This window comes from Papio anubis, chromosome 9 (assembly GCF_008728515.1).
Source record: "Papio anubis isolate 15944 chromosome 9, Panubis1.0, whole genome shotgun sequence".
NCBI classification, from domain to species: domain Eukaryota; kingdom Metazoa; phylum Chordata; class Mammalia; order Primates; family Cercopithecidae; genus Papio; species Papio anubis.
This window is the reverse complement of record NC_044984.1, coordinates 50,300,259-50,325,112: the sequence shown is the minus strand read 5'-3', so window position 1 is coordinate 50,325,112 and position 24,854 is coordinate 50,300,259. Positions and strand designations below refer to the sequence as shown.

Genomic DNA, 24,854 nt, shown 5'->3' with positions numbered 1-24,854 from the left:
CAGGTGCCCACCACCAGCCTGGCTAATTTTTCGTATTTTTGGTAAAGACGGGGTTTCACCGTGTTAGCCAGGATGGTATTGATCTCCTGACTTCGTGATCCTCCCACCTCGGCCTCCCAAAGTGCTGGGATTACAGGTGTGAGCCACTGCGTCCAGCCTGATTTTTGTATTTTTAATAGAGATGGATTTTTGTCATATTAGCCAGGCTGGTCTCAAACTCCTGACCTCAAGTGATCCGCCTCCCTCCCTCCCAAAGTGCTGGGATTACAGGTGTGAACCACCATGTCTGGCTTGGAAATTATTTTGAAATAATTATAGAGGAAGTTGCAAAAATAGCACATGAAATCTTGTGTACCTTCACTCAATTTCCCCTAATGATGACATCTTATATAACTATAGCACAAAATCAAAACCAAAAAGTTGATATTGGTACAGTATTGTTAACTGGCCTGCAGGCCTTACTCAGTTTTCACCATTTTTTACATGCATTTATTTGTTTGTTTGTAGTTCTGTGCAGTTTTAAATCATGTATAGATTTGGATAATCACCACCATAATCAAGATACAAAACCCATTACCACAAAGGAACCCCCTTGTGCTATTCCTTTGTATTTGTCCCCACCCCCCTCCCTCCTTGTCCCCTGGCAACCAGTAATCTGCTCTTCATCTCTATAGTTTTGTCATTTTGAGAATGATATGCGAGTGGAATAATACAGTTTCAGCATTTTTTTGTTTGGAGACAGGGTCTCACTCTACCGCCCAGGCTGGAGTGCAGTGGCAAGATCACGGCTTACTGCAGCCTTGACCTCCTGGGCTCAAGCGATGCTCCCACCTAGCCTCCTGAGTAGCTGGGACCACAGATTTGACTAATTTTTGTATTTTTTGTAGAGATGGGGGTCTCCCTATGTTGCCCAGGCTGGTCTCCAACTCCTGGGCTCAAGTGATCCTCATGCCTTGGCCTCTCAAAGTGCTGGGATTACAGGCATAAGCCACTGTGCCCAGCTCAGCATTAGTTTTTAATTTAACTAATTCCTAAGTTCTTGACTGAAATACAAGAAGTTCTCTAACAGTTTATTTTAATATTGAGCTTACCCCATTCTCTGGATCCTTCTAGTTTCTTTTTTTTTCTTTTTTTCGGTGATGGAGTCTCCGTCACCCAGGCTGGAGTGCAGTGGTGGCATCTCAGCTCACTGCAACCTCCACCTCCCGGGTTCAAGTGATTCTTGTGCCTCAGTCTCCAGAGTAGCTGGGATTACAGGCATCCACCACCACACCCGGCTAATTTTTGTATTTTTAGTAGAGACAGGGTTTCACCATGTTGGCCAGGCTGGTCTTGAACTTCTGATCTCAGGTGATTCACCTGCTTCGGCCTCCCAAAGTGCTGGGATTACAGGCATGAGCCACCGTGCCCGGCCCCCTCTAGTTTCTTAATTTCCCTCTTCACCTACAATATTATCTTCCACTCCAACATTCTGGTCTCATTTCTCCTTGAGAGAAATCTACATGTCTAAATTTACTAGGCTGGTCTAGCGTGCTCTTGTGTGTTCCCCTCCCTCCCTTGACCCTCTATTTATAGCCAGGCTAATTTTGGGTGGCCTCTCTCTCTCTTCTTTCCTGATCTTTCCTCCTGTGGTGGTGAGGTGACTTCTCAAATATTTGGGCAGAGGAGGTCAGAAGCAGATTCTTGGCATCTGATTTCAGCCCTCGATCACAGAAGCCAGTGGAGTGGGAATGGAGGCAGGCAGAAGCTGCAGGTGCCGATAGGAGGCAGCTTGGGCTCTAAAGGCATTTTGAGCTGGGGTCGGGGAGGCCTGGGCAGGGAGTCAGTAGTCCCTGTTCTATCCTGATTTTGCAATTCTGCATTCCCATGTCAGCTCTTCTCTACTGTCTGGGGCTCTGAGATATTAAAAAGAATGGGGAGGGCGTGGTGAAAGTAGAATCCTGGTGCCAGCCCTGCTGACAGCATATGTATTTCCTTATAGTACCTGTTTAGAGATGTGTTAGTGCTCTGGAGGGGATATCTACAGGTGTAGTATTGGAAAACAGAGGGCCAGATTTCCAAATGTCTGTTAACTTATCCAAGGCAAAGACTGTCCCAGGGCCAGCAGAGTGAGAATCCAGTTTTTTTTTTTTTTTTCAAAGAAATACAATCCTGAACAATGAAGTAGGAGAGACAAAGAGAACACAGGAAGAGGAAGGAGGTAGGACACATACTGGAACTTTTCAGAAAGGGAAGGAGAAGAGAGAATCATAAGAATATGATAGTGTTTGAGGGGCAGAGACAACATTAGAAACATTGAGAAATACTCTGAGAAAGATTCCAAGTGTGACAGAGACAAGAATGATGACAAAATAGAATTTGGGATGAGACAAAATCAGATAGTGAGAGAGAGAAGGGAAGATGACCAGATGTATATTCACAAGACCAACACCAGTAAGCAAGAGAAGTAGGAAGGGGAAGTGGGAGCAACCGAGGTTCCCATTATGCCAAATTATTTCCTGTCTCTCCTCCTGGCCCCATTTCTTTATTGGAGTAATAAATAGCAGTGAGTTGGAAAGTGTCCCACCACCCCCTTGCCTCTGTCCCGGCCTGAGGGAAAGGGAGAGGAAGAGGGACAGGCCATTGGGTCCCTGTGGAGATCCCATCTCAGCCCCACCCAGGTCCTCCTGAGCCAGCCCACGACTCTGCCCCCTCCCATCCCCTTTCATGGATACGAAATGTGCAGTCCTGGGAAGGGTCTGGTAGCTGGGGACACCCTTTACATCCCTCTGCCTCTCGGGTCCAGTCTCTTTCATCTTTGCATTCTTTGACACCCCCTCCCTTCCCCACTGCTTAATTTCCTCTTCCTGTAATCATCCCCAGTCGTTTTCTTTTCTCCCTTCATTCCATCCCTTGTCAATTAACCTCTTGCCCTTCTTTCTTCCTCTCCATTCCTTCCTTTTTTCTATTTCTCCATTTGCTCCCCATATCTCCCGAGTTTTTCTCTCTCTTCTTGCCTCTTTTTCTCTGTTCCCTTGAATCCTGACGATGTGGCTAGCACTGCCGTGGTCATTACCGGGCTGGGGGCGGGGGATGGGATAGGATGGGGGAGGGCAGCGATCTGATCCCAACAGCAGAAAGAGTGCTCTATGTGACCATGGGGAACAGGGAGCACTAAGATGCCACGCTGGACCCAGGCCCAGGACCGCTCCCCTTACGTTTCCTCTCTCTCTGCAAATTTCTCTTCCCAGGTTGTCTTCTAGCGTCTTCCCACTTTTCATCTCTTACCCTCCTTCCTCTGTTTCCGCCCCTCTCTTTCTATCTGTGCTTCTCTCCCACCGCATTCCAAGGCGCCGCCTCCACCACTCCCGGGCTGGGGATGGGATCGGGGGGAGAAGGGGAGGAGAGCGCCGCGCAGGGGCGGAGCCGGAGCCGGTGCTGGGCTTGGGGGGCGTGGTGGTGGGGGGTCAGCAAGGCTAGTTTCCACCCCAGCCACCAGCCTGGGCATTCCCTTGGCGACGCGTTTGGGTCTCCACCTGCTGCGGGAACGAGGGGCGGGGCAGGGGGCGGGGCCTGCGCGGTGTTCCCGGGAGAGGAGGCGGGAGCCGGAGTGGACGCCCGAGCTGCGGCTGCTGTAGTTATCCTAGCCCGTGCTGGGGCGGCGGAGCGGCGGGAGGGAAGGCTGGCGGGGCGAAAGACTGGGAAACCTCTGAAAGACCAACGAGACTTCGGAGACCAGAGACGCGCCTGGGGGGACCTGGGGCTTGGGGCGTGCGAGAGTTCCCTTGCACTCGCTGGGAAAGCACGCGGGGATCGTCCCATGGCCGGGGCTCGGAGCCGCGACCCTTGGGGGGCCTCCTGGATTTGCTACCTTCTTGGCTCCCTGCTCGTCGAACTGCTCTTCTCACGGGCTGTCGCCTTCAATCTGGACGTGATGGGTGCCTTGCGCAAGGAGGGCGAGCCAGGCAGCCTCTTCGGCTTCTCTGTGGCCTTGCACCGGCAGTTGCAGCCCGGACCCCAAAGCTGGTGAGTCACCGCACCCGCCCGGAGTCCCCATGCTCCAGCCACAGATCGTCGTCCTCCCCACTCTGCGGGGCACCTCATTTCTCTGTCTTCCAGCCCCACCAAGACCTTGACTGCCCACAGACATCTCGCACCCCAACCTGGAGCCTTGCCTCATCTGACTTGGGTCTGAAGCTGCACTTCCCGGCACTGAGACCCAGGATTTTGCCTTAGGGATGAGTTGGAAAGGAAGGTTCTTGTCTTGGCAGTGAACCATCTCCTTCTTCTGGGCCTTTCCCCCAACTTGCATCCTTGTTCCAGCCCCAGGGCCTCTGGCTCCCCTGCTTCTTCCAAGGGCTGGATTCCCCAAGGGAGGGAGACTGTCTGTCTCTGCTTAGAATAGGAGGAGATGGAAAGGACATAGAGGTTGAGGGTGCCATGAGAGGGCTGCATGCAGGGCAGACTCCAGAAATAACTTCCTGCCAGAGCATTGCCATGGATGGAATGAGGGCAGCAGGGCACTGGAAGGCCAGGAGAGAGCTTCCACTTCTGTGGTTTAAGACCATGGGAAGATTGGGAGAGGATCTGCAGGTCTGGCAGCCTGCAGTAGGTGGCTTGGTGATAGACAGTGGCAGAAAACTGAGCCCCCAAAGTACTAGTAGCAGTAGTAGTAGTAGCCGCAGCACCTGTAACAGTGAGAGAGATCCAGGAAGGATGCTGGCCAGGCTGCTCCCCTTCCTCCTCTTTAGCAAATTTCCAGCTCCAGGAATCTCAGTAGCAGGTCAAAGACAGGAGGAGTAAGGGGTGGAGGACAATTCTAATTCTTTCTAATCAGTTCAGGACCCGTGGGAGATGGATATACTTTTGTGAGGGGCCTGTGACTGGTCATGTTGCCTGCATCCTTGGCTCTCGCTACATGTCCGATTGTAAAAAGAGAGGCCAGAGATGAAGAAAGCTTCTCACCCGCTCCTGCTAGGGGGCTTTTCTCTCTCCAACCAGTGCCTAAGCCACATTAAGTATCCATTACTGGGATCAATGCTGTCCACTGGGACTGTCTTCTCCCTCTACTATTGGTCTGGGGGCAGGGGGCAGAGACAAGAGCTCATTTCTCACTTGCTTGGGGAGTGGGGGCCTAGCTCTAATCTTTCTTCCTTCATTATCCCTATCATCTGGTAGCAGGGGCTGTGGTCCCCAAAACTTTGGGAGAGATAGAAAGCAATGGACTTCATCTCCTCTTCTATTTACCATCTGCTTCCTCATTCACCTTTGCTCCCTTCCTCCCTTCCTCCCTCCTTCCCCCATCTGCCAGAGTTCGAGGACTGGAGACCTTTTTAGGACATGCTGAACTCTCTAAGCTATTTCCAGGCAAATTCTAGGTTATTTTTAATAGCTTGGTCTCTTGTCATTTCCCCCTCCTCTCTGAAGGTGGCCCCTGATTCTGTCTCCCAGAGCCAAGCTGGGGGCATTCCCAGAGGGCCTGACTGCCTCACCCTGCTTTTGCTCCAGCAGGGGGTGCTCTGCTGCCCGAGGGGGGGGGGCGGTGAGGGAGGGGGGCATGTGAAAGGCCAGGCACCTGCTCAGTCCCTAGCTTTTTAGTTGCAGGTTGCCTGCCTTAGCACACCCTGATGAAACAACTTCTTGCCTGTTTTGATGTCTTTTAGTCTAGCTCTGGGATGAGACTTTGAGGTCTAACCTTTGCTGTGTGGTTCCAGCCTCATTTATTTCCTTCAATTGTAAAATGAATATAAACAATAGTATTACTACATACAGTTGTTGTGCAGATTAAGAGTTCTTAATATATGTAAAATGCTTAGAATAGTGCATAGCCCACAGTGAGTGCTGTGAAAGTGTTAGTAGTACTGCTATTCTTGTATTGTGATTCATGGAGCGCTTTACAGAGATTCTGGATCCAAAGGCTTGGCTAGAGGGCCTCCCCTGCTGAGCCGCCTTCCAGGCCAAGCATCCTCTCCAGAGGGCCACCCAGATTGAGAGGGGCCAAAGAGGGGCTGGACTTGGGCTGGGGCGCTGGAGTGTGTGGAGAATCGAGAAGTGCGGTGGTCGTGGGCTACTCCTTTGTCTTCACTTAGCTGAGCTCCCAGGGAGTCCCTCTGCCCCCAGCTGCCAACACTTTTTTTTTTTTGCCTTTCTCTCTGCAGTGGCTGCACTGTGGCTGTCCAGAAGCCTGGGGTGGTTAGGGCTTATGGCATGAGGTCAGGAAGGAGTGTGTGTGTGGCTGGACCACAGGTGGAGGGACTAGAGAGGCTGCAGCTGGGTGCTCTTGTTCCACTAGGGATCGAGTGGTCTCTTCTCCACCAAGAGCGGACTGGGCATATCTATGCACTCAGCTTCCTTCCTCCACATGGGCCCCTCCCCTCCTCCCTACTTTTGGCCTCCAGAGGAGATGTGAACATAGAACAAAGTTAACTTGTCTGGATGCTTAGCTATGCACTGACCAGCTGTGACACTGGATATCTCTATGAGTCCACAAAATGTGTGTGTTCAGTAAAACACATCCTGACACTCCCTATGGGGCAAGCACAAAGATGAAAAGACAGCCCCAACCCTCAGTGAGATGGTCACCTCTATATTTGGAGGTTGGGGGGACTGCTGACTTGCCTGAAGGTTGCCGTTTATTTGCACAGGGCTGTATCACCTCGTTTCATTTTCTGCCCAGGGTACCCTCATCTCCCCTCTCCCTTCTTCCCTTTCTGGGGTGGTCTCAGTGTTCTAGAGACAGGTCAGTCACTGAGTGGAATGACAAAGTATTGGAGTTAGGCCCATGTGGATTTGAATTCCAGCATCACTGCTTAGTGTCTTTGAGTGAGTTTCCTCATCTGAAAGACAAGAAGAGAATCCTTATCTCGTAGGACTGTTGTGATGATTAAATGACATAATGCATGTGACTTGCCTATCCTGGTGCTTGGCACATATGTGGACAGTGACGAATGTTAGTTTTTCATATCCCTGGTGTCTAGCTTCGGATCTGACATCATAATAGGTGCTGAATAAATATGATTTCCTTGTCTCACCAGCACCTGACACAGGGCTTGGCATATGATAGACTCTCAATAAGTAGTTGAATGTCAAATGTGTCTTCTCGTCTCTACTACTCCCTATACCCCTTCTCTCTGTTGACACTGGCCCTGACAAGGGATGGCAGCTGCTAAGAGACAAGGAGGAGCTGTGGGAAGGAAGAATGGTTCTCTGCCCTCCCCCTCCACCCCAGCAGACCTGGCACAGTGTCCCACAGATGCCTGTCTGTAATACTGCCTAACATGGTTTTGGGCTTTGCCCCCCCAGGAAGGGAGATGGAGGAGAAGAGTGTGGGAGAGAGGCCTTGAGGTTTGTGCCACTGCCACTTCTGAGTCTCTCCTTCTGCAAAGAGAGGACACATGGAGCCAGCTGGGTGTCAGTCGTCTCACCTCATCCCAGCCTTCACTCTGGCCTGGGGCTTCAGCCCCGGGGGACCCAGGCAGCCTCCATTCCCAGCACAGTGCTTCCCTAGGGAAGACGTCTTGGCTGTGATCATGGAAAATTGTCCTGCCAAGAAAGTTGTAGCTGGGAAAGAGGCTGAGGGGGAGGCAGGAGAGAAGACTGGGTGGGGGTGAAAGGGAAGGAGAAATCATAGACATGGGGAGAAGGAAGGATGGGGAAGGGGATTCAGGATGTCGGGAAGAGAATGGGGTAGCACTGGACTCAGGAGGAGAAACTTGTCCCTACCTCCATGCCAGCCAGAGTGACTGATCGAATCCTGGGCTGGCACAGCTTCTGGGAGATGAGGTCTTCGCTGGGTCCCTGATGAGGGGGAAGTGGATCTGTATCTAGCCTCTTGCCTGTCCTCTGAAGCTGGTCCCTGAGCCACAGTCTGATGCCGGTGTGGGGCCCTGTTACTTTTGCTCCCAGTATTCTTGGCATTTCTGGCTGGGTTTCAACTAGACTGGGTTGGGGGAGCAGGGCAGAGCTTGGGGATGGGGCCAAGGAGGGGGTAGGGAAGGCCTACTCAGGAACAGGTGCTGGGAACAGGCGGTTCTTTCAAACCAGCAGTGCTGGCCTGGCTGCTCGGGTTGGCGTGTGTGTGTGTGTGTGTGTGTGTGTGTGTGTGTGTGTATCTACTGTGCATGTTGATTCCTCATCCAGCTGGTATGTACATGCAACGTGATGACTGCATGACCAAGTATATTAATTTGTCCTTGCCAGGGTTTGAGAAAACTGACATTTGCCCCTTCTCTTTAGTCCTTGAACACTCTCTTTAGTACTGAGGGGTTGGGCCTGGGCAGCAATAAGGAGGTTGGATCATTCTGACATCTAACTCCTGTCCCTGTCCCTGCCCCATCTTGTAGGCTGCTGGTGGGTGCTCCCCAGGCCCTGGCTCTTCCTGGGCAGCAGGCGAATCGCACTGGAGGCCTCTTCGCTTGCCCCTTGAGTCTGGAGGAGACCGACTGCTACAGAGTGGACATCGACCAGGGAGGTGTGGCCCTGCATGAGCGGAGTGGGGGAAGCGTGTGAGCGGGGAGGAGAGGATTTGGGCTCCTCTTCCCTCCCCTAATTCCCAGTGTTCTGCCTCCAGCTGATGTGCAAAAGGAAAGCAAGGAGAACCAGTGGTTGGGAGTCAGTGTTCGGAGCCAGGGGCCTGGGGGCAAGATTGTTGTGAGTATTGCTTCTCATGACTGAATGCAAGGATGGTGTGTGTGTGTGTGTGTGTGTGTGTGTGTTTATGGTGTGTGCCTATGCACAGGTGTGCTTAGAGAACATAAGTTAGGAATATGGTATGATACCAAGTACATCAGGGAGATATAAAAAGGTGTGAGGCCTGGTCTTTGTCCTTATACATGTAAAAACGTCTGTCCATTCATTCATCCATCCATTTGTCAAAGCCTTACTGAGAACCTTTTAAGCATCAGGCATTGTGCTAGTTACTACAGGGGAAGGCTGAGCTTGGTGGCTCATGCCTGTAATCCCAGCACTTTGGGAGGCCGAGGCAGGTGGATCACTTGAGGTCAGAGGTTCGAGACCACCCTGGCCAACATGGCGAAATCCTGTCTCTACTAAAAATACAAAAAAATTAGCCAGTCGTGGTGGCAGGTGCCTGTAATCCCAGGTACTCGGGAGACTGAGGCAGGAGAATCACTTAAACCTGGGAGGAGGAGGTTGCGGTGAGCTGAGATCACACCCTCGCATGCTAGCCTGGGAGACAAGAGCAAAATTCCGTCTCAAAAAAAAAAAAAAAAAGACAGGGCTCTCTGTTTCTCACTCTCGCTGTGTCTTTCAGTAAGACGCACAGACACACAGTTACCAATACAGATCACTGTGGGGCAGAAGCTGGTTAATGTTAAGTGAGTGGTCTAGTCTCCAGTCTATAAAAATCCAAAGGAGGAGTAGAGAGAAGACTTCTGCAGATGGGGTGATTGGAGCCAGGCTTTAACAATAGGTAATACCTAACCTGTGCAACATAGTGGGACCTCATCTTTACAGAAAAGAGAAACAAATTAGCCAGTCATGGTGGTGCATGTCTGTAGTCCCAGCTACACAGGAGGCTGAGGTGGGAGGATCACTTGAGCCCTGGAGGTCGAGGCTGCAGTGAGCCATGATCGTGCCACTGCACTCCAGCCTGGGTGACAGAGTGAGACCTTACCTCAGGAAAAATAAAAGAGTAATGCTTGGAGAGTGAAGAGGACAGCAAGTTCTTTGCAGGGGAGGTGCTAACACTTACAAAGCTCCAGGGACAGGGCCAAGCTTGGCATTTTGGAGGACTGTGAAATGATCAGGGAGACACACATCCTATGTGGTGGCTTAGTCGTGTCTTTTGGCTCCAGGCAGAATGTGGAACAAGGAGATGTCCATTTGAGGGCAAGGAAGTGGGTGCAGACAGGTTGCTGGGTTATGCATGGACCTTCGTAACATTGGCAGGGTAATGGTGCTTGAGTGGTGCCGGCATAGCGGTATGTGTGTGTATGTGTGCATGTGCGTGTGCGTGTGAGCACACACGTATCAGTGTCTGCCAAATCTCTGCATGTGGGCAGCATGCCTCAAGCAGGTCCCTGGCCCACAGAGTGAAATGATCCCCATCCCTTCCTCCCCCAGACCTGTGCACACCGATATGAGGCAAGGCAGCGAGTGGACCAGATCCTGGAGACACGGGATATGATTGGTCGCTGCTTTGTGCTAAGCCAGGACCTGGCCATCCGGGATGAGTTGGATGGTGGGGAATGGAAGTTCTGTGAGGGGCGCCCCCAAGGCCATGAACAATTTGGGTTCTGCCAGCAGGGCACAGCTGCCGCCTTCTCCCCTGATAGCCACTACCTCCTCTTTGGGGCCCCAGGAACCTATAATTGGAAGGGTGAGTCACTCCTCGGGGAGGGGAGAAGGGGACCGAAACCTCCTCTTACCTTGGAGAGATGGCCAAGCATGACCACATGTGCACTGCTGTATGGCCCCAGGGCACTGCCATGCCTTCCACCCCCACTGAGCTAGTACACACGTGACTGGGGGGTGCCTCCTTTCCCTTGCACGGCCAAGTGTTCCTCAACGTGCTGGCATGGGCCCCAAGTGCACGCTGGGCCTGCAGCTGGGGCCTGCATGCTCCAACACACTAGCCCACACCTCATCACTGCCATTCCCGTCTCCGCACGCTGCTGCTGGCTGAGCTGACACTCGGTGAGTGTGATGCCACATCTGGGGGACCCCAGGAAGCCTGGGTTGGGAACAGGGTGGGGAGAGGGCTAGAAAGAAGAGGAGGGGCTTCCCCGTGTGCCTGTCTAACTCAGTGTCCAGCTTGAGGGATATTCCTTGCACCCTGCCCTGGGCACTAACAGGACTGTCCTTGCAGGCACGGCCAGGGTGGAGCTCTGTGCTCAGGGCTCAGCGGACCTGGCACACCTGGACGACGGTCCCTACGAGGCGGGGGGTGAGAAGGAGCAGGACCCCCGCCTCATCCCGGTCCCTGCCAACAGCTACTTTGGTAGGGACCCCTCCCCGGCCCAGAGCTGCTCTAACCCTCTGCTCCTCTCTTTTGTCCTCCCTCTCCATGCTCCCATCCTTCTGTCTCTGTTTCTGTCTCTCACCCTGTCTCTCTCTGTCTTTCTGTCTCTGGCTGTGATCTCTCTGGTCTCTTTTTCTCTCTCTACCTCTTCTTCTTCCACCTTTTTCTGGCCTTTCTGTGGCTCCGTCTCCCTACTCTGTGGCCCCTCCTCTGGATGTCCCGTCCCTGGTGTCTGCCCCCACCCCCCACAGGGTTGCTTTTTGTGACCAACATTGATAGCTCAGACCCTGACCAGCTGGTGTATAAAACTTTGGACCCTGCTGACCGGCTCCCAGGACCAGCCGGAGACTTGGCCCTGAATAGCTACTTAGGTTTGTAAGCTCCCACCTCCTGGACTCTAGGGGCATGGCCTGGCCTCCCCTCCTTCCCCAGGGAACTTGACCTTTGGTGCTTTATAATCTCCTCCTCCCCCAACACACACCCAGGGAGACACACATCAGGCCCAAATTGCAGAGAAGAGCCGGGTCCAGTGACCAGGCCTAAGAAGAGGAGGCCCCAAGGGTGATGGCCTCTGGGGCTGTGAGCCAGGGGTCTCCAGGGAGGAAGATTCAGGTGGAGTGAGAGGGCCAGGGCTGAGGATATCCTGGGAAGGACAGTCCTGCCTTCTAGGGGGACTTTCCTTGAGGGATGGATGGTGGGCACATATTGAGGAAAGGGCTAGTGTTGTTGGTAAGTCCCTCTCCTTGTCTCATCTGCCTCCCTCTGCAGAGGAGGAGGAAACCAGGCCTGGGAGATGTTTGGGTGAAGCAGGCTCTCTCTCACTCCCCCTTGTCTCCCCCGCATCCATGTGAAGACTTCCCATTCCTGTCAGGATGAGGGAGTGGGGGGAAGAGGTGCACTGGGTGGGATTCGGGCCTGAGAGGGACCTCTAGCTCTTCTAGCTCCCTGGGTGTGGGCAGGATCAGGCCACTGTGCTCAGCCTCCAACCTGGGCTCCTGGCCTTCTCAGCCATCACCGTTCTGTCTCCTGCCCATTCCCTGAGGCTGACCTCACTGCACTTTTTGTGCCAAGCTTGTCTCTGGGCCTGGTGGGTGTGGGGGGCTGCCAGGCCCTGCGGGAAGGAAGAGTCATCCAGCTGTGGTGCTGATGACTTGGGGGAACCTATCTTTGACTCTTAACCTAGGGGAGGGGGCAGGGGATGGGGGAGCTGTGACAAACCCCAGCTTCTGGGTCTTGGGGTGAAGACTTAGGGGTAAGTCACCCTTTCCCCAGGCTTCTCTATTGACTCGGGGAAAGGTCTGGTGCGTGCAGAAGAGCTGAGCTTTGTGGCTGGGGCCCCCCGTGCCAACCACAAGGGTGCTGTGGTCATCCTGCGCAAGGACAGCGCCAGTCGCCTGGTGCCTGAGGTTATGCTGTCTGGGGAGCGCTTGACCTCCGGCTTCGGCTACTCGCTGGCTGTGGCTGACCTCAACAGTGATGGGTGAGTGGGTAGAGGGCCGTGCCACCTGAGGGAGGCTGGGTCCGGTAGCCCCATTCTGGCTGAGGCCACTCAGCCTCCTGCTGGCTCCTCTGGCCAGGGAGGACCTGTACTGAATGTTTCCCTCTCTCCATAGCTGGCCAGACCTGATAGTGGGTGCCCCCTACTTCTTTGAGCGCCAAGAAGAGCTGGGGGGTGCCGTGTATGTGTACTTGAACCAGGGGGGTCACTGGGCTGGGATCTCCCCTCTCCGGCTCTGCGGCTCCCCTGACTCCATGTTCGGGATCAGCCTGGCTGTCCTGGGGGACCTCAACCAAGATGGCTTTCCAGGTGTGACTGGGAACTGAAAGGCTCAGGGGAGGGAGGGGCCGCAGGAGGGATGGGGAAGCCCCTCAGAGGTCAGGGTGTGGTCTTCTGAGGACTCCGGGAGTGAGGGTTCCTGGGCTTATGTCTGAGCTTTACCATTTACCGGCTTTCTGACCTTGGCAAGTTACCTAACCTTTTTGCGTTAGTAATGTCTGCAGAGAGTGGCCAAGAGGATTAAAGATGATGTACGTAGAGTGCCTGGGATTTTGTAGCCTCTCAATAAAATAGAAAACATACCTGAGTGACTGGGGGAAAGTTGAGGCCTGGACCTTGTCTGCAAGGCCCCCAGCCAGGGTGACTGCCTTTTCCCTGTGCCCTGCAGATATTGCAGTGGGCGCCCCCTTTGATGGTGATGGTAAAGTCTTCATCTACCATGGGAGCAGCCTGGGGGTTGTCGCCAAACCTTCGCAGGTGAGGGGAGTCGCTGGGATGAGGGAATGGGTGTGGGTGGAATCAGCAGAGGCATCGGAGAGGCAGAGGCCTGAGGGAGTTGGGATCGAGGGAGGCTGACAGCCGGTTCTCTAGGTGCTGGAGGGCGAGGCTGTGGGCATCAAGAGCTTCGGCTACTCCCTGTCAGGCAGCTTGGATATGGATGGGAACCAATACCCTGACTTGCTGGTGGGCTCCCTGGCTGACACCGTCGTGCTCTTCAGGTGAGCCCCTCACCACCACTTCTCCCTCCCTGAGGGTGTCAGCCCCTCCCTGTGACTCTGACCCCCATCCCGGTGCCAAATCTAATGCTCAAGATTGTTTCCCAGCCTCACGTTCTCACATTTCTGGTGCCCTTGACTCCCCAATCCCAGGGCCAGACCCGTCCTCCATGTTTCCCATGAGGTCTCTATTGCTCCACGAAGCATTGACCTGGAGCAGCCCAACTGTGCTGGCGGCCACTCGGTCTGGTGAGGCGGGATGGGGTGGCACCTGGACCCTGGCAGCTTCCCCTGCCCTCCCTTTGATCCCTTTATCTCCCCAGTTTGGGGCTGGGGCTGTGACAGGATGTGACAGATGGGGTGGGGGTGGGGGCCTTGGCCCATCGGCCTCGTTTGGCTCAGGAGCCACCCTCTGCCCCCGCAGCGTGGACCTAAGGGTCTGTTTCAGCTACATTGCAGTCCCCAGCAGCTACAGCCCTACTGTGGGTGAGTGCAGTCCCCGCTCTGCGGCTCGCCCTTTTGGGTTTCCCAGGGAGGGGGGGGTCACTTCAAGGTCACCCTGGGAATAGGGTGAGCTGGAGCAGCTCTGCAGCTCAGTGACGACTCCTCTCCCAACATGCCACAGCCCTGGACTACGTGTTAGATGCGGACACAGACCGGAGGCTCCGGGGCCAGGTTCCCCGTGTGACCTTCCTGAGCCGTAGCCCAGATGAACCCAAGCACCAAGCCTCAGGCACCGTGTGGCTGAAGCACCAGCATGACCGAGTCTGTGGAGATGCCATGTTCCAGCTCCAGGTGGACACTGACCCCTTGGCTTCTGAGGGTCATTGTCATGGCTCCATCTCTCTTCCGTGATTCCTCTTAGCTGCTTCTTCCCGAACACACTTGTGCCTCCTTCTAAGACCTAGACACGTGGGAAGCCTGTCTTCTGAGCTCACTTTCTCCTCATCTGCTGCCCTCTCCTGTCATTTCTGCACTCCCTGGAGGAGGAGGAGGTGCAAGGGCTTCATGTCCCCCCTTCCAGCTGAATGGAGGAGGTGGCAGCTTTTATCATCACATCTGGTCCTCAAAGCCTTAAATCCTGGGTTTCTCCTGCCCCCTACCCCAGTCTTTCTCCCTCCTCCTTGCTCAGTTCTCCACCTCTCTCATTCATGTCCCTAAGCTTCTTTCCAAGTTTTAGAATTGGTCCTAGGTCTGGCTGGGGCTCAGAGCAGGGCTGAGGCCTGGGGATTGTTCCAGTGAGGAACAGCCCTTCCTCTTCCTAGGATAATGTCAAAGACAAGCTTCGGGCCATTGTAGTGACCTTGTCCTACAGTCTCCAGACCCCTCGGCTCCGGCGACAGGCTCCTGGCCAGGGGCTGCCTCCAGTGGCCCCCATCCTCAATGCCCACCAGCCCAGCACCCAGCGGGCAGAGGTGAGCATGGGTTCTGGTTTAGCCCAGGAGGAGGAGCTGGGAGGGCAGAGATCATAGTCCCTCCCCAGTGACACCCATTCGTAACTCATAGAGCCCTTTCACGTATGCTACTCCAGTAATTCCTCATATCTCTAGGTGCCCAAATGACCATGTGTTCCTAGTCAAGGGGACAGAGCTCCTCCACTCCATGTAGTCATTCAGGAGCTCAGGTTGATGGGATTCTGTAATCTTCAAATGAGGCCTTCAAGCTCTTGAAGTCACATTCATCCCGTTCAGCTGGAAGCGGGGGACATGAGGCCCCTTGCGTGGTTTTTATGGCTGGCCCAGAAGTGGTGCCCTTGACATCCCTTCCGGTTCTAAATCTGGAACTCAGTTACATGCATGTGAGCTGGGGCAGTGTGGTCCAGTTCTTGACTTGCTATTAGTCTCTACCATGGCATGGTAGTGCTCCCATCATTTTACTGCAGAGGAGAGGACGTAGTTCAGGATCACACGCTGGTACGCAGCAGATGAGAGTTGAGCACAGGTTGTTTAATCCTGTGATACTCTAACCCACTGTATGCCATGGTGACAGGTTTGCCCCCTGCCTTGTCCCCTAGGAATGCCCCTTATCTCATGTCTCTCCCCAGATCCACTTCCTGAAGCAAGGCTGTGGTGAAGACAAGATCTGCCAGAGCAATCTGCAGCTGGTCCGCGCCCGCTTCTGTGCCCGGGTCAGCGACACGGAATTCCAGCCTCTGCCCATGTGAGGGAGGCAGAGAGCAGGGTGGGGGTGGGAGGGCAAGAGTTCAAGGATTGAGAGAAAGCCCCCTCAGGAGGACCAGTCAGAGGGAGGGCTGAGCCTGCAGAGAGGGCAGAAGGTGGAAGAGGACCTGCTGATGACTTAGAGACTGCGATGAGGGTCAGTGATGGGGCCGCGGGGGCTCCCATGGCAAGGGATAGCAATCCTTCACAGTACACTAATAATACGCAGTCTACATACATCTCATTGGTTAGTCTTCAAACCTCTGTGAGGTAGGAATTATATTAGTCTCATTTTATAGATGGAGAACTGAGGCCTAGAGAGGTTAAGTTAGTTGCCCAAGGTAAGTAATGGTGGAGCTGAGATGAGAACAGAGGTCTCCTGACTCCCAGTTGTGTGTACAGAGGCCTGAGGCTTGGACGGGCGTGATGGGGACCTGGAGTGGGAAGAGAGGCTCAGGGAGTGAAGGCAGGTACTGGGGGAGCAGACTGGGAGGGGGAGTGGTAGGGGGAGGTGTTCTTAGCGGGAGTGGGGTCTGACTCTCCAGGGATGCGGATGGAACAACAGCCCTGTTTGCACTGAGTGGGCAGCCAGTCATTGGCCTGGAGCTGATGGTCACCAACCTGCCATCGGACCCAGCCCAGCCCCAGGCTGATGGGGATGATGCCCATGAAGCCCAGCTCCTGGTCATGCTTCCTGACTCACTGCACTACTCAGGAGTCCGGGCCCTGGACCCTGCGGTGAGGACCTGGGGGCAGGATGGGGTGGGGTCTTGAGGGGCTCCAGTAACTCAGACTGACCTTGCCTTCTCTCCCATTCCAGGAGAAGCCACTCTGCCTGTCCAACGAGAATGCCTCCCATGTTGAGTGTGAGCTGGGGAACCCCATGAAGAGAGGTGCCCAGGTTAGCACATCTGCCCTTATCCCTATGTGAGTAGCCTCTCCGTAAGCCCATAGACCACCCCTGACTCTAATCGCTTTCCACCCTTGGCCTAGGTCACCTTCTACCTCATCCTTAGCACCTCAGGGATCAGCATTGAGACCACGGAACTGGAGGTAGAGCTGCTGTTGGCCACGTAAGCCAGGCGGGGCCGGAGGGGTGAGGTGGGGGTTGTCATATTGACCTCATCTGACCCCTTGGGAGGCGCCTGTGCCTGATGCCCATACTTGCCCCTGCCCACTCACCAGGATCAGTGAGCAGGAGCTGCATCCAGTCTCTGCACGAGCCCATGTCTTCATTGAGCTGCCGCTGTCCATTGCAGGGTGAGCCTGGCCCAAGTGGGTACCTCCATTGGAGGGAAGGGGCATTGCCACTTCCAAACCTTGGCCAGGGCCTTGCCTGCACTAAGCCAGGCCCCAGACCTTCTTACCCCTGTTCTGACCTTTCCACACCAGGATGGCCACTCCCCAGCAACTCTTCTTCTCTGGCGTGGTGAGGGGCGAGAGAGCCATGCAGTCTGAGCGGGATGTGGGCAGCAAGGTCAAGTATGAGGTCACGGTAAGTGTCAGGGATGAGGCCCCTCCATGGTTGCCCTCCCTCCTTGGCACAGAGGAGAGGCTGAGCTGTGTCCCCAGGGCTGGGGCTCTTCTACCATGTGGCAGCATGCTGGTCTAGTGAGTTTGAGGCCTCTGGTCTGCATCTGGACCTTGGCTGTGGTAAGGTGTTTCTGCTGGGGCCTCACCTGACCTTTCCTGGTCATTCTGTCTGGCTGTCTCACCTGCTGGTCTGGTAGGCCATGAAAGTCCAGGGAAGCTTCTCTGCTGTAGGCCTCAGCTGGGGGATGGGAACATGGGGTGGGAGTTAATGTCTCTCCCTAGAACTCTGCCTTTGCTTCCAGGGACACTTCCAGGGTTCCCTGGATTTGGTGGGTGGGAAGAATGGTGCCTGGTGGGGTCTAAGATCCTGAGTATTTGTTGAAATTATGTTTCCTGAGGGCCTTCTCTTCAGCCCTTGTTCCTTCCATCTCTGTGGATTTACGATCCACTTGAAAACTGAGTTCCTTGGCTGGGCACGGTGGCTCATGCCTGTAATCACAGCACTATAGGAGGCCAAGGTGGCAGGATTGCTTGAGCCCAGGAGTTAGAGACCAGCCTGGGCAACATAGCCAGATCCTGTCTCTATGAAAAATTAAAAAGAAAAAGAAAAAAGAAAAACTGAGGTCCCTCCCCTCATACTCTCTTTTTCCCACAGGTTTCCAATCAAGGCCAGTCGCTCAAAACCCTGGGCTCTGCCTTCCTCAACATCATGTGGCCTCATGAGATTGCCAATGGGAAGTGGTTGCTGTACCCAATGCGGGTGGAACTGGAGGGCGGGCAGGGGCCTGGGCAGAAAGGGCTTTGCTCTCCCAGGCCCAACATCCTCCACCTGGTGAGGCTTAGGTGGGGGTGGGGGTTAGATGTTGGGAGAGATGTCATGGGGAGTAAGGGTAGTGAGTGCAGTGATGGGGCAGGAGGAAGGCAGTGGGGAGGAGATTCTATCTCAGGACGGCTGTGATTGGGGGGACACTCACTGAGACCCCCCATTCTGTGTCCAGGATGTGGACAGTAGGGATAGGAGGCGGCGGGAGCTGGAGCCACCTGAGCAGCAGGAGCCTGGTGAGCGGCAGGAGCCCAGCATGTCCTGGTGGCCAGTGTCCTCTGCTGAGAAGAAGAAAAACATCACCCTGGTGAGGGCAGGCCGGACTTGGTGCAGCCGGAATGGGAGTGTGGGGTGTAGGGGCACAGAGCTCCAGGGTACTGTGTGTCCAGGAAGGGTAGCCTATTGAGACACGTGATGGCCAAACACCTGGGTGCAAGTTGACCAGATGTTCCCATCACAGTACATAGGAGGGGGTGCCCGGGAGGCAGCTACTGACACTGCAGACCTCCTTCCTGCTCAGCCCCTGCAATTGCTCACTCTAGAACAGGTCACTCCGCCTGAAGCAAGTTAGTTAGCCAAGCAATTGATTCACCTTACATTTATATAAAGCATTACATTTTATAGGTGATGGGATGGGGTTAGCCCATCCTCACACTTTGAGGTCTGTTGGTCGTTCTTCTGAACTCTTATAACATAAAAAAGTCAATTTGTGTAAGGACACTTGCTCGATGTTTACAGTATTAAAAATGTTAAGTTCTTTTTTGTTGTTGTTGAGACAGAGTCTTGCTCTGTCGCCCAGGCTGGAGCGCAGTGGTGCGATCTCAGCTCACTGCAACCTCCGCCTCCCTGGTTCAAGAAATTCTCCTTCTTCAGCCTCCCGAGTAGCTGGGACTACAGGTGCATGCCATCACACCTGGCTAATTTTTGTATTTTTAGTAGAGATGGGTTTCACCATGTTGGCCAGGCTGGCTGGTCTCGATCTCCTAACCTTAAGCGATCTGCCTGCCTCAGCCTCCCAAAGTGCTGGAATTACAGTCCTGAGCCATGTGCTTGGCAAAAACACTAAATTCTAAAAGTTCTAATAATGAAGATGATAGTATATTAGATGTGATTTATTAAGTCTACCCCTTTTGAGCAGTTTTGCTTTCCCCTTTTCTGCTTGTTTTGCAGAGTTGTGTTGTTTAGGTGAAGGTATTGAGCAGATCCGCACATGCTCTGTGCCCCTCCCTGCTAGGATGGGGCTCGCAGTGACAATGTGGTGGGGACGTAGATTAGGGGAGGGTCTCTGGCCTGACTGTAAGGAGGTGGAGGTAAACCTCAGGTAGAGCCAAGAAGATCCTTTGCAGGGGAATGTTAGCAGCTGCTGCAGTCCCTGCACTGGGTCCTCAGCTCCCCTGGGAGCATGGCATGAGGCAAACTGAAGAATGTCAGGGGATGTAGGAACCTGTGTCATAGCTGTTGCTCTGTTACATGGATAGTCCTCCCTTCTCCACCTGACCAATTTCCCCTGAGAGGTCTCCCTTTTAAATGGGAACTTTGAAATAGATTCTTTTTGTTTTCATGTTGAAATGTATTTATTTATTTAAATGACAAAAATTATATTTATGTATAATATGATGCTTTGAAATATGTTTATACTGTGGAATGGCTATATTGAGCTAATTAACATATACATCATCTCACATACTTATTTTTGTGGTAAGAACACTTAAAATCTGTTCTCTTAGTGATTCTCAAGAATACACTGTGTTGTAATTAACTAGAGTCCCAATGTTGTGCAATAGATCTCTTAAATAGATATCTCTTCCCTCTGTCTAACTGAAACTTTGTACCTTTTGACCACCACCTCCTCCAGCTCCCAGCCACACCCCGCCTTCACCCCAGCCCTAGGTAACAACTATTCTACTCTCTACTTCTATGAGTTCAACTTTCAGATTCCACATATAAGTGAGATAATGCAGTATTTATCTTTCTGAGTCTGGCTTACTTTGCTTAACATAATGTCTAAAGTAGATTCTTTTACAAAAAAGGCAGAAGGCCTTGCTTTTAGACAGCTTGGCTGAGGATTCTTGAATGGCTCAAAAGTGGCACAAGAAAAGATGACTCAAAGAATTCAGATACTCTCAAAGCCATTCTTCTGTATCTGGATTGTGGTGTGATGATATAACATAACTTTCAGGCAAATGGGTCAAGAGGTGGTGATTGGGCCAAATGGATTTAGGTCAGTCCTGGAAAGAACAGAGCCTGAGTCCCCTGCACCCCCCAGGAGCTCCTGAGGCAGCCTCCTCCTGCTTCAGTGAGTTTGGGTTTAGGGCAGGGGTGTGGCTGTATCGAATATGGAGCTGAGTTCAAATATTTGCTCCACCACTTATTAGCTTTGCTAGTGTTGTGACCTGAGGCAGGTCACCTGGCCTCCTTGGGCCTCCTCAGTTTCTTCCTTTGAAAAATGAGGATGATAATAACGTGCACCTTGCAGGACTGTTACGAAGCTTAAATGAGATAAGTGCCCGACAAGTAGTAGGTGTTCAATAAATGGGACTGTCATTAGGTAACATAAGCATCACTTGGGGAAGCTACTCTGCCTGTGCTGTCAAGTAAGAGATTCCCCTCCATGCTGCCCCCTCCATGCATTTCAAAGCTGAATAGCTCAGATTTGGGGTAGGCAGCTGTTTTGGATATAAGATTAGTTTGAGAAGACTTCCTGGAGGAGGGGAGTTTGAGGTCAAGTAAGGAAAATGGGAGAGATGGCAGTCTCAGCAGGGTCAAACTGAGTGGCTTAGACCCTTGTCTGTCCTTATCCCTAGGACTGCGCCCGGGGCACGGCCAACTGTGTGGTGTTCAGCTGCCCACTCTACAGCTTTGACCGCGCGGCTGTGTTGCATGTCTGGGGCCGTCTCTGGAACAGCACCTTCCTGGAGGTGAGGATACCACTGGGGCTCTAGTCTGTTTCTTCTTCCCCAAAAGCCCCTCCAGGACTCACTTCTCCTCCTCCCTCCTCACTGTCCAAATGCAGCATCCTTTTTTTTTTTTTTTTTTTTTTTTTGAGATGGAGTCTTCCTTTGTCCCCCAGGCTGCAGTGCAGTGGTGCGATCTCAGCTCACTGCAACCTCTGCCTCCCAGGTTCAAGAGATTCTCCTGCCTCAGCCTCCTGAGTAGCTGGGATTACAGGCACCTGCCACCACATCCGGTATTTTTGTATTTTTCATAGAGATGGGGGTTTGCCATGTTGGCCAGGTTGATCTCAAACTCCTGACCTCAGGTGATCTGCCCTCCTTGGCCTCCCAAAGTGCTGGGATTACAGGTGTGAGCCACTGTGCCCAGCCAAAATGCAGCATACTCTTAACCCAAAGCAGGCAGAAACATCCTCTGTGTTGGGCACCATTGCACTGATAATTTCAGGAGGTAAGGGGAAGGGAGGGAGACATGGGGCATTTAGGAGAGGGGTCTCCTTTCCTATTCCCTTAGGAGTACTCAGCTGTGAAGTCCCTGGAAGTCATTGTCCGGGCCAACATCACAGTGAAGTCCTCCATAAAGAACTTGATGCTCCGAGATGCCTCCATAGTGGTGAGCTGCAGGGCTGGGGGATGGGTGGGGAGGACTCTCTTCTTTCCTGCTCCCTCCAGCTCGTGTTCCATTGACCTCTTGCTCCATTGACCCCTTGCTCCCCAGATCCCGGTGATGGTATACTTGGACCCCATGGCTGTGGTGGCAGAAGGAGTGCCCTGGTGGGTCATCCTCCTGGCTGTACTGGCTGGGCTGCTGGTGCTAGCACTGCTGGTGCTGCTCTTGTGGAAGGTGAGGCTTGGAGAGGGTGGGGCTGATGGGGGTGGACTTCCTGGTTGGGTGGGCAGCCTTTTATACTGTGGTTCTGTCACCCACCCATACACTCATGTATTCAGCAAATCTGCACTGAACACTTACCCTGCATGTCTCAGGAACTCTATTAGTCCCTGGATGTTTCAAAGATAAATCAGATGCAGGCTGGGTGCAGTGGCTCATGCCTGGAATCCCAGCACTGTGGGAGGCCTAGGCGGGTGGATCACTTGAAGTCAGGAGTTTGAGACCAGCCTGGACGACATGGTGAAACTCCATCTCTACTAAAAATACAAAATTAGCCGGGTGTGGTGGTGTGTGCCTGTAGATTGAGCTACTTGGGAGGCTGAGGCAGGAGAATCGATTGAACTCAAAAGGTGGGGTTGCAGTGAGCCAAGATGGCACCGTTACACTCCAGCCTGGGTGACAGAGCGAGACTCCATCTCAAAAAAAAAAAAAAAAAAAAAAATTCAGATGCAGACCTCATTAGGGATTTTATAGTCTAGTGGGGTAGGAGTGGTGAGCCTGTAGTCAAGGACAAGGCAGAAAGTGTTGAGTTGAGAAAAGGAAGTGGGAGTTTAGAGGGAAACAAGCTTGAGAGGAGGTAGCACTGAAACCAGTCCTTAGAGGAAGGTTGGGTGGTAGGGTCAGGATGTAAGAATATGAGGTAGGTGGGGTCTAGCAGGACCATGGCAGGCAAAGTCATGGAGGCAGAGAAGTGTGATCTGACTTAACTAGAATGTGGCAGTGAAAACTGGAAAGGTAAGTGTGGCCAAGAAGGCCAACAAGCGTGGAGAACAGCCTCCAGGAAACTGCCCTCAGGGCGGAACTCGGAGCTTCCCCATACCAGGCTTTGCACGGAAGTATTCTTATACACCCAGAGCTGTATACAGAATCATATTATCATCCAGGGCTCAACGTAAAAGTATGCACATGCACACGTCAGTACAGGGAATCACATACATCACCAGGGATCATATGCTGAGCCATCTGCCACATCTGAGTCTGTGTTCGGAACCATACATGTCCTTGGGGCTCTGGAGAACTGCCCCTGCCTGCACCTGCTCTTTGGGACCAATCACAGACTAAGCCACCCTTTGGCAAGTGTGAGTCATCAGTAGACCAGGCTCTGGAGTGGCATCCAAGCTGTTGGGGACCTTCCCAGTCTTAGGGGAGATTGATGCCTCTCTGAAACTGGCCCCAGGATGCTTGCTCCCTGCTTCCATGGAAGGGAGACAGAGCAGAGATAGGGGCTCCCGTCCTTCCTCAATCTTTCCCTCCTCTGCCTCCTCTGCCCTGCTTCTCCCTCGACATCCCAGTGTGGCTTCTTCCATCGGAGCAGTCAGAGCTCACCTTTTCCCACCAACTATCACCGGGCCTGTCTGGCTGTGCAGCCTTCAGCCATGGAAGTTGGGGGTCCAGGGACTGTGGGGTAACTGTTGTGTGTGTGCATGTGTATATATGTGTGTGGGTATGTATGTGTGTGAATATAAGGAGAATTCCCAGCACTCAGGGGATCAGGAATGTTCAGGGTGAAAAATGAGATTGCATGAGAGTGATGTGAGGTGAGAGGTAATTAGAAGGGTGCAGATATAAGGGTAAGTCTACACAGCCTGAGGCGTGCACAAAGGGTTGGTGGGCTCATGGTGTGTGCATGTGGGTGTGGGGAGGTCGCATGCATGCTTTTTTCTAGGGGCATGAGTGTGCAAGGAGATGAATGTGTAAGGAGATGCCATGCAGTCTGAGCATGTAGGAGTCTTGGGCCTCTGAGTGTGAGTGTGCAGGGGCACATTCCCACCCTGGTGTGTAAGGGCCAGCATGGTCCTGATTTAGGGTGGGGCTAGACTACTGTATTGATGGACAAGAGGGCGTTGCTGTAAGGGGCATGCTGCCCAAGGTACAAGTACACAGGATGCATGTTTATGGGGCTTGAGAGGCATCATTCTAGAGACGCAGGGGACTAGGAAGCCATTTTCTTCCTCAGGTCTTGTTTGTGTTCTGGGGGACACTACTGGGTCTCTTAAGAAGCTAGAGTGGGTAGAAATCTTGAGTCAGGTCCTGATGCTCCACCCTCAAGGCCCTCTTTCAGGGGCCAAGGGAGATGCCCTTGGTCCTGCCTCTTGGATGCCTTCCTGGTCTCTCTCTTGCTGTGAATGAGAACCTGGGGACCCGGCACTGATGGGAGCACCGTGGGTGTTGCCCACCGCACCAGATGCTGTTCAGCCTGTTTCCTTTCTGCCGCAGCAGGGATGGTGAGGGTGAGGAGCCGTGCCGTGCTAGGCGTCTGCTCCAGGGACCACAGCTCTTCAGGCTCCTCATGGTCCGGCCTCGTGTCCTTACAGATGGGATTCTTCAAACGGGCAAAGCACCCCGAGGCCACCGTGCCCCAGTACCATGCGGTGAAGATTCCTCGGGAAGACCGACAGCAGTTCAAGGAGGAGAAGACGGGCACCATCCTGAGGAACAACTGGGGCAGCCCCCGGCGGGAGGGCCCGGATGCACACCCCATCCTGGCTGCCGATGGGCATCCTGAGCTGGGCCCCGATGGGCATGCGGGGCCAGGCACTGCCTAGGTTCCCATGTCCCAGCCTGGCCTGTGGCTACTCTCCACCCCTTCCCCAGAGATGGCTCTTTGGGATGAAGAGGGTAGAGTGGGCTGCTGGTGTCGCATCAAGATTTGGCAGGATCGGCTTCCTCAGGGGCACAGACCTCCCCCACCCACAAGAACTCCTCCCACCCAGCTTCCCCTTAGAGTGCTGTGAGATGAGAGAGGGTAAATCAGGGATAGGGCCATGGGGTAGGGTGAGAAGGGCAGGGATGTCCTCATGCAAAGGTGGGGAGAAGGGATCCTAATCCCTTCCTCTCCCATTCACTCTGTGTAATAGGACCCCAAGGACCTGCCTCCCCAGAAGTGCCTTAGCCTAGAGGGTTGGGGAGGAGGTTGTGTCACTGACTCAGGGGCTCCTCTTCTCTAGTTTCCCCTCTCATCTGACCTTAATTTGCTGCATCAGTCTAGTGGTTTTGTGGTTTTGTCTATTTATTAAAAAATATTTGAGAACAAAACCTCTGCCTC

General features: G+C 53.4%; 1 protein-coding gene across 8 annotated transcripts; it reads left to right on the top strand.

Moving 5' to 3' along the window:
• The first annotated feature begins 3,593 nt into the window (after window positions 1-3,593).
• ITGA7 (integrin subunit alpha 7) lies at window positions 3,594-24,844 on the top strand. 8 transcript variants are annotated; one of them, XM_009180903.2, is made up of 28 exons: window positions 3,594-4,005; window positions 8,322-8,449; window positions 8,549-8,628; window positions 10,063-10,318; window positions 10,808-10,885; window positions 11,212-11,331; window positions 12,233-12,440; window positions 12,574-12,767; window positions 13,126-13,214; window positions 13,329-13,456; window positions 13,607-13,702; window positions 13,878-13,939; window positions 14,079-14,248; window positions 14,719-14,868; window positions 15,498-15,613; window positions 16,158-16,350; window positions 16,433-16,513; window positions 16,606-16,685; window positions 16,798-16,872; window positions 17,005-17,107; window positions 17,801-17,977; window positions 18,144-18,275; window positions 20,773-20,886; window positions 21,434-21,532; window positions 21,638-21,763; window positions 23,101-23,213; window positions 24,026-24,039; window positions 24,124-24,844. In XM_009180903.2, the coding sequence occupies exons 1-28, from the start codon at window positions 3,800-3,802 to the stop codon at window positions 24,312-24,314; spliced, it is 3,579 nt and encodes a 1,192-aa protein (XP_009179167.1). In that variant the 5' UTR covers window positions 3,594-3,799; the 3' UTR covers window positions 24,315-24,844. The 8 variants fall into 8 exon arrangements, with proteins under 8 accessions (XP_009179167.1, XP_003906580.1, XP_009179171.1 ...); XM_009180907.1 differs by lacking the exon at window positions 10,808-10,885 and having other exon boundaries at window positions 3,595-4,005; XM_009180909.1 differs by lacking the exon at window positions 24,026-24,039 and having other exon boundaries at window positions 3,595-4,005.
• The last annotated feature ends 10 nt before the right edge of the window (window positions 24,845-24,854 follow it).

Bases quoted from the DNA above. Each gene is read 5' to 3' on its own strand.
- ITGA7 (XM_009180903.2), top strand. From the start codon at position 3,800: ATGGCCGGGGCTCGGAGCCGCGACCCTTGGGGGGCCTCCTGGATTTGC. The intron at 13,215-13,328 runs GTGAGGGGAGTC...CCGGTTCTCTAG, and splicing joins TTGTCGCCAAACCTTCGCAG to GTGCTGGAGGGCGAGGCTGT. The intron at 16,686-16,797 runs GTAAGCCAGGCG...CCCACTCACCAG, and splicing joins GTAGAGCTGCTGTTGGCCAC to GATCAGTGAGCAGGAGCTGC.